Source organism: Eumetopias jubatus, unplaced genomic scaffold (assembly GCF_037043125.1).
Source record: "Eumetopias jubatus isolate StellerSeaLion01/CBP00866 unplaced genomic scaffold, mEumJub1_p1.0 scaffold_13, whole genome shotgun sequence".
Classification (NCBI taxonomy): domain Eukaryota; kingdom Metazoa; phylum Chordata; class Mammalia; order Carnivora; family Otariidae; genus Eumetopias; species Eumetopias jubatus.
In genome coordinates, this window is record NW_028274819.1 from 25749335 (window position 1) to 25762745 (window position 13411).

Below are 13411 nucleotides of genomic sequence, written 5' to 3' on the forward strand. Positions count from 1 at the left end.
TTCGGTCTTGCTTCATACTAGGTTAATTTCTGATTGGATCTAAATGATCAGTCCTCATCATCCCTGCCTAATAGAGGAAAGGATATTACCAATCAAAAGAAAAAAAATATTTTCTGTGGTGAAGAAGCAAGAGAATATAACCTCCAGTCAAGAGAAAAAAATCAATCAAAAGAAATAGACCATGCATGATCAAATATTGGAATTTTCAGACAAGGCATTTTTTTAAAAAAACTTTAAAATAGGGCACCTGGCTGGCTCAGTTGGTAGAGCATGTAACCCTTGATCTTAGGGTCATGAGTTTGAGCCCCATGTTGGGCATAGAGCTTACTTAAAAAAATAAAATAAAAAATAAAATAACTAAAATAAATATACTAAAGGTTCTATAAGAAAAGGTATAATGGAAGAAGAGATGAGAAATTTCAGGATAGATTTGGAAAGTATTAAAAAGAACCAAATGGAAATTCCAGAACTGAAAACTATACTATCTGAAATCTTAAAATATTCATTGGTGGGGATTCACAGCCTATTGGTCACAATGGAAGAAAGGATCAGGGAACTTAAACACAAATTTAATAGAAATCAACCAAACTGAAGCCCTTTTTTATGAAGAAATCAGAATTCTCTGTGCTACCCAAGCCCCTTTTGAGTTGCATTGGCTCCATTATCTCTCTGCTGTTTTTGCAAAGATTCTGATGACTTTGGGTGGGACAGATTTTCTGCAGCAAAGTGGTAGATGCTGTTTCTTGCTGGCCAGTTATTTCACCTGAGTGGACAGACCACTTTAGACAAAGAGGAGGGTCTTTAAAAATGGTTTAACTGAGCAGGGAGATGTTTGATTTTATCTGGCATAGTCATTCAATTAACAATTAACGGAACACCTGCTCCATGCCTGTAAAGGGGCGAACAAGACAGACAGGTCCCTGCTCTCACATCATGGGGGAGGCAAACAATTAAAAAAACAATCACTGTCAAGTATCAAATTAATTGGGATTATAGGCCATATCATAGGGTGAGCCATGGAATTATTCCTGGACATCTGACTGTTCTGGGTTAAGACCTGAGCCCCTGATAAAAGCCATCTCTTAGCACTTATTATGAACCAGGCGTTGTTCTAAGTCCTTCACATACTGTCATTGATCCTCATCAGAGCCATTTTATAGGTGAGAACACTGAGGCACAGAAGGGTTAAGTAACTTACCTTCTGTCCTGCAGCTTGTAAGTAGCAAAGGGAAGATGCCATTTCAGAAGCCAGGCCCCAGAGCCCCATCTCTCATCCTCTGTCCTAAATCATCTCTCCATGTGGGAGGCACTTGCGGTCCACATTCCGAGTCCTTGTTTAGGGGCCTAGCAGGGATGAACCAAGTCACGTGGAAGGTGTGAACTCCCTTCTAGCTCCTGGCCTGGGATGTGGGTCATCCCCATGTCCTCATCCAGGTCTTTGTTCTGACATCCGTGTGTGGGCTCCAGTGTCTGATGGGTTTAGGGATGTAGCCAGTGTTGTAAGGAGGCTCCTAGGAGCCGTGGAACAGCGGGTCAGAACATGGGATGTCCCCCGTGAGTCTTGTGCCAAAATAGTGTCTCAGATCCAGGCAAGACTCGAGAGAAATAACACCATTAGTTGCCATTTATTGAGCATTTTATGTATCTGGTACTGTGCTAATTGCTTTACATAAATATCTATCTCATTTAGTCCTTACAAGAAAAAAGAAAACAGCAACATGGTGGAAAGGTAGTAGTATTATTCTCATTTCCCATGAGGAAACCTGGTGTAGAGAATCTGGAGAACTTGTTTGGGGTCACACAGCTAGTAAAAGGCTGAATGGCAGTGTGGACCTAGCCTGGCTTCACGAACTGCCCCTTAATCATTGTAAGTCCTGCTTCCAAGTCATCTCTGAAGGAGGGAAGGAAATGCAAATGTCTCTTATGTCTGAATGCTTGCTTTCTTTAGTCCTTCCCCCTCACCACCCCTAAGAGGAAAGTTTAAAAAAAAAAACCAAAACAAAAAAAGACCCAACCACGTCTCTAAAGTGTGTTGTGTCTGTCTCTTGCTCTTCCCTCCCCATCCCCCATGCTGGAGATAGCGAGACTTTTGTCTGAATGCTGGGGTGTTCATTTTTGTTGGGAACCTTCCAGCTCTCTTGACAGTTTAGAAATTAATGGAGATTTCCCTTCGGCTCTGCAGAAGCAGGGTCTGTCTAGCTGTCTCTCCTATGTTGGCTTGTAGCAACAGAGAAGGGTCGGGGGGTGGTGGGGTTGGAGATGAGTCCAGGATTTGAGAGCCCAGGGGAGAGTCTGGCTTCCCTGGCAAACCCCCCTACACACATACACACGCACACGCCCCACTTCCCCCGCAGCAAGACATTGTCAGGGAATCTGAGCACGTTTCTGGGCCCATTGCCTGCTCTGGTCTTTCAGACTCAGGACCACCTGCTTGGTTGGCCACCAGTACTTCCTTGGCGGGGACACTCAGCTGTGTTCACTGTTCTGCCCTAGACAGAGAGGTGCACTTAGTCTGCCCTGCACCCGGACCCGCCAATTCCCCGAGAAGAGGCAAGAGTGGAGAAGGAGCTGAAGGAGCCCCTTGATGTGGGAAGGGAGTAGGGCTCCTTCCTCCTCTTCCTGGTGCCTCATACCCTTCCCCCAAGCACATTTCTGAGAAGTGGCGTCTTTGTATCTGGTTGGTTGGAACTTGTCCACCATCTTGGGGCCAATTCTTCCTTTCCCCACCTGGAGTGAGAAGGAAAACATCATGAAGAACTGAGCTGTGGCATGTGCTTTGGAATCCTGGCTACTTCTGAAGGACAGCCCCGGGCCTGCAGGAACAAGGGTTCTAGCATCTCACATGGCCAGGGGCCAGCACCTGGATGGGAATGGTGGCCCTAACTTCTGCAGAGGCCGCATGAGATCCTGGGTCTGGCTAAAGCCTGAATGGTCCTGCCAAGGGGACCTGACAGGGATGGGCACCAGCTCCCCCAGGACATGAGGAGAGGTCCAGTTTCCCTGCTGTCTGAGACCAGTTTCCATTTGCAGGGAAGCAGACTGGCAGCATTTGCTGCTGGTTCTAACTTGGGGTCCCTGCAGGAGGTTTGCAGTGGGAGCTGGGATTTAACACCTTGCAGGCTGGGAAGCTGCCAGTCCCCAAAGGGTGGAGGCTGTGCAGGAAGATTTCTTTTTTTGTCTCTCACACCCAAAGATCACTTCCGTAGCCAGCAGATGGGCGGATGAGGGCGATGGCGTGTGAGGTGTGCAGGAAGAAGGAACGTGCACTTCAGAAAATGGGACTGGGAGGGGGAAAGCGGAGAGATTCAATGTATCTCTCCGGTGGGGTGGAAGAATCCTGCTGCTTCAAAATGGTATGGGACAGGGCTGGATCAATAAGCCCCCAAGACAGTTGAATGTACCAGGCAAGACCCAGCGTTGGTACTGGACAGATCCAAGTTCAAATCCCTGCTCTGCCATCAACCAGCAAGAGTTAACATTTACTGATGTCTCTGCTAAGGGCTTTCCACCCATAATCTAATTCAGGCCCCACAAAATCATATGAAGTAGATGATTGACTCAGGTTTCCTGTGGTTCTGAGAGAGGAAGTAACTTGCCCAAAGCCACACAGCCGGTGAAGATAAAGCTGAGTCTCAAACCAAGGGCAGTGGGGCTCTGAAGTCTCCATTCCTTCTTTTTTATTTTAAAGATTTTATTTATTTATTTGACACAGAGAGACACAGTGAGAGAGAGAACACAAGCAGGGAGAGTGGGAGAGGGAGAAGCAGACTCCCCGCTGAGCAGGGAGCCCGATGTGGGGCTCGATCCCAGGACCCTGGGATCATGACCTGAGCCGAAGGCAGATGCTTAATGACTGAGCCACCCAGGCGCTCCTGAAGTCTCCATTCTTAACCAGTGCTTTACAGCTACAACAGCCCCTTACAGTCTTGACCTCCTGGCCATCTGGTCTTGAGGAAATCACTAAATTCTTACATCCTTAGTGTTCCATCTCTGGGAAATGGGGAGATGAACGTTGTTCTCCTAGTTTTCTCATGAGCATTAAATGAGAGAATGTTTGTGAATCTTTCAGCCAGTGTCTGGCCTGGCTGATAATATCATCATCATTCATTCATTCAACAGCTACTTACTGAGCACCTGCTACATGCCAGGTTCCATTCTAGGTATACAAGCTAGAAAAGGTCCCAGCTCCTCTAAAGAAAGTAAGCAAATAAGCTAGATAATTTCAATTAGTGATATGTGTTATGGAGAAAAGAAAAAATAGAGTAAGGACAGTTACTATAGAGACACAAAGGTCCACTGTAGCTGGGTGGTCAAGGGAGACCTCTTTGAAGAAAGGGCAGTTGAACTTAATCCCCAAAGAAGGAAGATGTGGAAGAAAACAAACCTTCCAGGCTAAGGGAACAGCAAGGGTAAGGCCCAGAGCTGGGAACAGAAGGGAGGCCGGTGTGGCTGGGGCTGTGTGAGGAGGCGGATGAGCGGGGCTGGAGACTGGGCAGATGGTGGGTTTGGGCTCTCGGTGAGGCAGGGCCATGGACGTTATAGGAAGGTGTTTGCATAGCGGGAAGCCTTTGGAGGGTTGAATCGAGACAGTGATGTGATCTGATTTATTTATTTAAGAGGTGGCTTTGGCTGCTGTGTGGAGAATCAAATACTGGGGAAATGGACTGCAGAGAGGGATGGCCGAGTGAGGCCAAGCGAGACAAGAAACCCCAGTGGAAGGTGGTGGGTGGTGCTTCCCATTGGCGGGCCAGGAGAGCAGCAGTAAAAATCCAAATGAAGACAGGACTTGTACAACCAACCCACCAGTGGTTTCCACAAAAGTAACAAGCCTCAGACCTCACAGCTTCTCAAAAGCGGAGTTTGAGCTCTTTTCCTAACGTTGTAGAAAGATCACCACCATCATCCGGCTATGGGGCAGAAGCAACTGATGTTAATACTTTTCTTTTAAACAATGAGAATTTATACTTTTGGGGGGTTACTGACTATAACTGCATATCCAAACTTTATGAGGTCAAACTGGATTTCTGTACAGAGCAGGGTTAGGTGAACTTTTTCTGTGGAGGAGCAGATAGTAAATATTTTCGTGGGCCCTGCTATCTCCTGTCAGAACCGTTCAACTCTGCTTCTGTGGCTGGAGAGCAACCATAGAAAGGGCATTAAGAATGGGCATGGCTCTGTTCCAATAAAACTTTATGTCCAAATACAGGCAATGAGCCACATTCAGCCCATGGATTATAGTTTGACAATTCTGGTAGGAGATATCATTTATTTATATGACCCAGATAATTTTTTTCCTATAAAACCAATTTGAGACATTTACCCCCAAACCCTTTTGTAAAACTAGGTTGCATCTTACATACCTGTGCTTATCTTAACACTAGGAAATATGATGTAAGTTAATGATGACTCAGTCCAGTGGTTTTCTTGATGATTCTTTGGAGGTAACTCGGGGAAACCAAGGTGATAGTGAGGGAAGAGGGCTTTGGACCCCCACACCTCAAGCAGGAGAACTTCTTGGATGCATGTTTTTTTGATTGGTGGCTTTCAAAAGAATTTGGGAAAAAGGGGTTGGGGGCTAGGAAAAAAAACCCAGAAAACCAGTAATCTAGTCCAAATGGTTGGAGATCATGTTCCCTTTTTGGTGTCACGTGTTAGGGACACATTTATTACATAATTACATATAGAACAAATTGACACAAATTTTCTAACTGGATGGAAAGGGGTCAGGAAAGAGTTGCTTTGGGGTCATATTTGTGGGGTAGAGGACCTTTAGGGCACACAGACCAGGGGTCTTATGCAGTTTGAGGCTTCAGACAAAGACCGCAGTGTCTACCTCCAAAGCCTTTTTGGGCAGAGTCAGCAGGTTGGCATATGGCAGTCTTGGAGAGGCAGGATGATAGAGTGGCTTGGACTTTCAATTCAGACACAGGTTTGAATCTCTGCTCCATTGTCACTTAGTGGCTAGACAAGCTATTCCTTTAACTCTCTTGTTATTCATTTTCCCAGCTGGAAAATTGGAGTGATATTACTTCCCTTTGTTTCAAGCTTTTGGGAGGATTAAGTGAATTAACCTATGCAAATTGCCTAGATTGCCAGGTGCTTGAGAAAGTAATTTCCTTCTCCACTCTGTTTTCAGGGGTGTGGGGTGAGTTCAAAGGCTCTTTGAGAACTTCTACCCTCTCTTTCCTGTTGACTCCCATTTCCATGCCCCAATCTTCTCTTCCCAGGATGTGGCCAGGTTCTGCGAGCCTCCAAGGGTCAGATTTTGTTGGAGAGCTACCCTCTAAATGCTCATTGCGAATGGACCATTCATGCCAAGCCTGGGTTCATCATCCAGCTAAGGTAAGGGGCTGGGGTCAGAATTGGGGAGTTTGGGGTTATAAGGAAACACAGTAAGAGGACTGAGGGCCCTGGATCCTAGTGACCACAGGCTAACCATCAGCAGTTTATTCTTAAAAGCAGGTAATGTGGGGTGCCTGGGCGGCACAGTTGGTGAAAGTGTCTATCTAACTCTTGGGTTTGGCTCAGGTCTCATCTCAGGGCTCCCCGCTTGGCATGGAGTCTGCTTGAGTTTCTCTCTCTCCCTCTCTCTGTGTCCCTCTCCTGCAGGTGCTCATGCACTCACGCATTCGTGCCTCTCTCTCTCTCTCAAATAAATGGGTATATCTTTAAAAAAAAAAAAGCAGGAAGTGGACACTGAACCCCCCCTTTTTTTGACCTCTTGGCGATTCCATGGAATAAGGCCTGGTCAAAACTATAGCCAATTATATATTTGTCATTCACTGCCCTACAATGCGGGGGCGGGCTTAGGTAATTTTGACCCAAGGATAATACCAACAAAGCAAAATACTAATAGCAATCTATCCACCCACAAATCTTTACCAAGTCTTCCTATTCACCCAGTGACTGGGTTCTACAGGAGGAAAAGGAAGAAATAAAAGGCACAGATCCAATCTTCAAGAAATTTATACTCCAGATTGGGGTTTATGCTCATCATCAGCTCCTTTCACTAATGTTCTCAGAAAACAACTACCACCCCATAACAAGTAAACCAGTTTTCTCCCTGGTGTGGAAGATAAGCCATTTCTTCTTATGGAGCTTTGGGGTCCTCACAAATATTTAATTTATGTCATAGTATAAAGTACAGACCCAGTTTTATTGTAACTCTTGATAAACAACACAAGAGAGTCCTGTTCTGTGAGAACTGTTCACTGCTGCATCTTAGTGCCGGAACAGCCGAAATGTCATCATGCTGAGATGTTTGATGGTGCAGCACACACCATAGGAGCTTGATAGATACTTGGTTGCATGAATAAATGTTGAAAGAACTTCTCCCTGCCTCCAGTATATCTCCTCTCTCCTGGCAAATACCTCTCCTTTTCCTCTCTAGGGAAGCGGTGTGGCCCACTCACCTCTGGGATTTCTAGGGACATTGTCCACTTAGTTCTTTCCTTTCTGCCCAGTAAGCAGGTTGGCAGTGATGGAAATCTCTAATCTTCGAGGGTACAGGTTTTCAGTAAGTATTTTCTGGATGGATTAATGGAGGTTTCCACATTCCAGTTGGCTCCTCAGATGGCTCTCTTGTCCTCCAGGAGGGGCAACATATGGCACTCTGCCTTGGAAGGATCCAGTAAAACAGATCCCCTTCTCAGTTCTCCTCACCAAAGCTGGCCCTCAGTGACTGATCTCCTCATTCCTTGAGGATCTGGGGTTGGGAGTGAGGCTCATTAATTGGACTTTTCTAGAAGGAGGTTAACATAAGGAACACCTGATGGGCCACACCATTCTGCTTAAGGGGCTTCGGGTGGTGTCTGCCAGGGATGATAAGGGCAGGTGTTAAATGCCACATATTATTTCAGCACCTTAGGAACCAGGCCAGTGGTCCCCTTAGCGTCCTCTGAGGAGCTTCTCCTAGATCCAGGATGCAAAGGAAATCTCTCCCAAAACGGTGGAGTGATTGGACAAGCACAACACATGCCTAGGAGAGGCCCCTAGGGAGGCTTGGAAAGATATAGATTTCTTTTCCTCCAGTCAAACCAGGACCTGCTGGCCAGTTATAATAATAATAATAACAGAAACACTAATGCACATGTACAATGTTCAGACCAAAACGTGAGTGGTCATTCCTGGTGCCCCCCCTTCTATCTTTCTATCTCCCACAAAATCTATCTTCTCACGTGTAAAATAATCTCAAGTCCATCCACTTCTGACTCTGATGCCACTACTCTCCTTTTACCACCATCATCTCTCACCTTGATTCTCTCATGGCCTCCTAACTGGCTTCCATGTTTCCACTCTTGCCAGTTCTGCTGTCTTCTCTCCTCTGTGACAAGAGTGATCCTTTAAAATCCTAAATCCAATCATGATTCTGTTGTCAAAACCTTCCTGCTCATTCCTATCAGGCTTGGAATAAAATCTAGACCCCTCACCAGTTCATACCACTCTCCCCTTTACACTCCATTTTGCAGCATCCCTGCTCTTCTTTCAGGTCTTCAAATACGCCAAACTCATTCCTGCCTCAGGGCCTTTGCACTCACAGAGCCCCCTGCCTGGACCTCTCTTCCTCATGACCTTCACATGGCTAGCTCTATTTCATCATGTGAGTGTCTGCCCAGATATCAAGTACACAGAGAGGTCTTCCTTGACTACGTTGTATAAAAACCTTATCCTCCCCAGTCATTTTTTATGCTCTTATGTGGTTTATTTTCTTCACAGCACTTAATACTCTATGAAATTACCTTGTTTTCTGGTTTCCTTGCTTATTGTTCATCCCCCAGATCAGAACTCCTCCCTGTTAGGGCTGGCACTACTTGGCTGGATTGAGTTGGGTCACTGCTGTGCTTTCAGCACCTAGAACAGTGCCCGCCACAGAACAGGCCTGCCATGATCTATGTTAAGTACATGAACAAATGAAGGTACGGATATAAATACAACTTGCAATATCTCATATTTTGGTTTCAGAAGAAAGCTGTGGTCTCTGTTGGCTGGTGGCCTTGTCCCCGCTCCTTCCCTTTGCAGACAGACATACTAACATCCAGAGAAAGAACGGATCTGTGAAAGCCCAGAGTGAGCTAGCAGTGGCATCATCCAGATGAGAAGTCCGGTCCTTAGATGTTAGACCACATTTCACGAAGCATGATTAGTGGGACTTATACTCCCTTACAAAAGGTTTTGTGATAAATGTTTTGTAAAATACTAGTTAAAAGGTTTCTTTTTAGGAAGACCTTTAAGTGTATTCAAAATATATTGATTGTCACTATGGTCTAGTGTTTAATCCTGGCACTTGAACTTTTTACCCAAAATGGTAGAAATAGGCCCTTGTCCCAGCATTTCAGGTGGCAGCTGTGAGCTCTTCTGTCTATTCCCTAATTCTTCTCCAGAACATGAGGGAGAAGATACAGATGTACATTCTGTGACCTTGACACCCAGGCATTCCCTTTGAAATTACCTGAAAAGTGGCTTTTCCTCTCTTTGTCTGGGATGTGGCTGCTTCCTACCCTGTCCCTTGGAATTGGACGCTCGGGGTCATCTTCTGCTTTTTGGATCTGATGTATTCACATATTTCCAAACCCAAGACCCTTTTAGGCAATCACAGATTTATCAGGTCTCCCCTAGTTCTGAAATTCTGATATAGTGCTACCTTTTCTACTCTTTAGGGCAAGAATTGGTGCTACCCAGGAGATCATTGCCTTCTCATCCTTCCATCAAACAGAGGAATGTGCAGAGATTTTGTTCTTTTATTGAGTTTTGCAAGACAATATGTCCTTTTTCCATCCTCCAATTGTAAAATTTTACTGTTGTATCCATTCAACCATCTATTCACCAGTATTTGCTTGGCATCTTTGTATGCCAGGCACTGTGCTAGGCACTATGCAAACAATGGTGGAGGAAGACAGATGTGCTCTCCTACACGCAAGAAATTTACCTAGTGAAGGAGATAGGCATGTATGCATGTGCCTACACACACACACACACACACACACTCTCTCTCTCTCTCTCTCACAAAATCAAGAAGATAAATAAGATAAATTAAAATGTATATACCCATTATGAAGAGAACAGGGGTTCTCCTTTAGAAAGAGTTGTCAAGGAAACCTCTTTGAGGAGAGAATGTTTCAGGTGAGGCCTGAGGATAGGAAGGAGCCAGCCATGCTGTCTGGGAGGAAAATGCCCCTGGATGAGAGGCCAGCATGTGCAGAGATGCTCTGAAGGAATAGGGACTCCCTCCGCCTGGGCACGCAAGCACACACATATCCCTCGGCTAAAAGAAATCCTTCTGACCTCACATTGTCCAGGACACTTTTTCTGTCAGATCAGGCCAGTGGCACCGCTCTTCCGAGACCTGTTCATCATCTGGCCTTGAACGTGCTCAGGGATCGCACGAGGGTCCGGGGCCCACCTGTTGCCCGCTGTCCCCCTCTCTACCCACAGGTTCATCATGCTGAGCCTGGAGTTTGACTACATGTGCCAGTATGACTATGTGGAGGTCCGTGACGGGGACAGCAGCAGTGACCAGATCATCAAGCGCTTCTGCGGCAATGAGCGGCCAGCTCCCATCCGGAGCACGGACTCTTCACTCCACATCCTCTTCCATTCAGATGGCTCCAAGAATTTCGATGGCTTCCATGCCATCTTTGAGGAGATCACAGGTAACAGCCACGGAGACAAATGTAGCGTTTTATGGCTGTACTCCCGGCAGGCCTCTCCTTTCTGTGCTCCTCCCCTTCTCCCTGCTCAGCCTGATTAAAACCCGCTGAGCTGGGTTCTTGGAAGCAAGCTGCACATTGAGAAGGAAGAAAGAGATGGCAAGGTATATTTCAGAAATGTTCACCAGAAGCTTAGCTATGATGGATGCCCTTGTACAGATGCTGGAGCAGAGGGAGGCCGAGTCCTTTGCCCAAGGTCACAAAGCAGTTGGCTCTACGGCTCACCCCCAGGGGGCCTCTAATGGTTAAGAGCATTAGCTTTGGAGCTCGGGCAGATGAAGCCGTGTGACCTGGGGTAAATTCTCCTACTTCTCTGGGCCTCAGTTTCCTAATCGGTGAATAAGGAAAAAAGCCTAGATCCTGCTCCACTAAGGAGGTTCTGGGAGACGAAACAGATGAACTTAGCACCGTGTCTGGTACATAGCACGCACTCAGTAGCTGCCCAGCCACAGGTGTGCCCTGGGCCTCCTTCTGGCATCTGCAAAACGGGCACTAGAAGTGTTTCACTCAGTGGTAAATGCCACTTACTTTGTGAGTAACTCTAAGCCTGACTTGAATTCCTGCCCTGTTCATACCGGGAAGTAGGATGGGACCAAAATGAGCAAAACGCGCGATCCTAGGGAAGAACCCCCAGCTCTTGCTGCTCTGAGATTGCACTGCATCTGGCTTTCCCAGCCAAGCTCAGGCTTCAAGTTCGGTTTTTTTAAAAAAATACCCAAGTAAGCGTTGTGGTGGCGTTTTGATCACTACGGCTTCCTATGGAAAGGTATGATACAAAAGCCTCAGGAAAGGTGGTGGTGGTGGCAGGGGTGGGGGGTCATCCTTCGGCAGCCTTGCCCTTGCGGCAAGACTGGCACACACACACTCCCCGCCCCCCGCCGCCCCTGCCCTTCCCGTAGACTGTCTCACGGGAGCTCTCCGCAGTTACTGCTCATCTGTGTGCCCGCTCCCTTCCGAGGATGTGGGGGGCTGGGTTGCTGTGCTGTGGTGTGATCAGCCTGTGGCTGGCCCTTGCCCTTGGGCATCTAGGGCCAGCCAAGGCTGGGTAGGGTCACACTTGAGACGCGTGTGGGGGTCTTCATGGCAGTCAGCAGGGCTGGCTGTCAGGGAAGCCCGGGAGAAGCAGCAGTGGCTCACCAGCCCGTGACCCTGGGACCGAGGGGAGGACCAGGAGGGCCTCTTCCTCCTCGGAAGGGGGCTCCTTGACCCCTGCCGGAGAACTCTGGCAAATGCTGGTGGGTGTTGTCAGGTAGATAGCAGCCTTCCCGTTCCGCAGACACCCTGGTTGTGTGCTTGTACTCAGGTTTTTTCCTCAGGCTAAGGTGAGCTCCTCCGCACCTGCCCATCCAATCCGAGCCCTCAGGGTTTGTACCCCATTCATCGTCCTCTGCTGAACCTTTTCTCTTATTCCAGTGGGTTGTGACTTTGACCCGTTGGAGCATCTTAGGACACTTTCTCCTCTTTCCTAACACTAAATCTTTATGCTTCAGGCAATAGTCCTTGTATATTTTTTGTCAGAAAGCTCTGATTTGGTAAGCAGAATGTCCGACTCCGGTGCCTCACACAGGACAAGCACTCAGTATGGGCTTGTGGACCTGGGCCCGCGGTATATTTCCACATCAGGGTAAATGAATGTAGGGTTAGGGGTTAGCACGCAGACCACTGTTTCCCAAAGTTGTTCTCTGTAGAAAAACAGTCTTCTGTAAAGATGCAGGCTCTGAGGTCAGATGGGCTTGGGAAAGGCCAGACATTAATATGCGTTCTGAGGAATATGCAGTGCAAATTATGACGTGGAACATTCTGAGAAGTCCTGCAGTAAAGAAATCTGGTTCAACATCTCCAGGGACTAATGTTTACAGAATGCATGTTGGGAAATTCTCAAGTACATTTTCAACGGTGTCATGAAGATCTTCCAGTTCCTTTCCCTCCATACCCAGGATGCTTTCTTGAAAAAAGATGATCGAAAGCTCCCGGAGGCTGCCTCCCTCCCTTGGAGTTCCTATAGGAGGGGTAAAGGCATGCTTCTGCTCTAATCACGTGGCATACCTATTTGTGTTGGCTTAGACTCTTCAGACCATAGGAGCATACTTATGGGGCCTTTGAAAATATCACATAACATCAGATACGTACCTGTTTTAGGCATTCTCAAAGAATGGTTGCAGGAATCCAATAAAAGAAGTAAAAATACTGTAAGAAGAAGACTTTAAGAGGCAAGCAAGACTCTGATCAAGGCTCCAGGCTTGAAGAGATTGACTCACCGTGCAGTGACACTGAGGGAAATTGCCTTTTCTCTTACAGCGTGTTCCTCTTCTCCCTGTTTCCATGATGGCACTTGCCTCCTTGACAAAACCGGATCTTACAAATGCGCCTGCCTGGCAGGCTACACCGGGCCGCGCTGTGAAAATCGTGAGTATGCCTCTGGAGTGGGAGTCAGGGTGTCCGTGGGGCTGGCGTGGAGAGGGCTCTGGGAATTTGTGAAGTCTGTTGTTTCTTGATGTTTAGGATGATCTGTCCAGGGTGGCATGCAATGTGGACAATCCCATCAAGTGGTTCTTGGGGCTGGGCAGCCTCTGAGTCAGGATATCTGGAACCACCCAGGTCTTCCCGTTGACATTTCCAGACCTCACCTGCTGCAAATACCCCTCAAAAAGATATGCCTTTGATGGCCTCAAATTCAGAGCTCAAAAACACGGAAGAAGGGCCAA

At 47.1% G+C, this 13411-nt stretch overlaps 1 protein-coding gene across 2 annotated transcripts in view; it reads left to right on the forward strand.

Annotated features, from left to right (window-relative positions):
- The window catches only part of PAMR1 (peptidase domain containing associated with muscle regeneration 1), a 72158-nt gene that overhangs the window by 31064 nt on the left and 27683 nt on the right, over positions 1 to 13411 (forward strand). For both annotated transcript variants that reach the window (XM_088017601.1, XM_088017599.1), the window contains 3 exons: positions 6228 to 6342; positions 10432 to 10649; positions 13005 to 13112. In XM_088017601.1, the coding sequence (XP_087873727.1) occupies positions 6228 to 6342; positions 10432 to 10649; positions 13005 to 13112 (441 nt within the window). The remainder of the gene's footprint in view (positions 1 to 6227; positions 6343 to 10431; positions 10650 to 13004; positions 13113 to 13411) is intronic.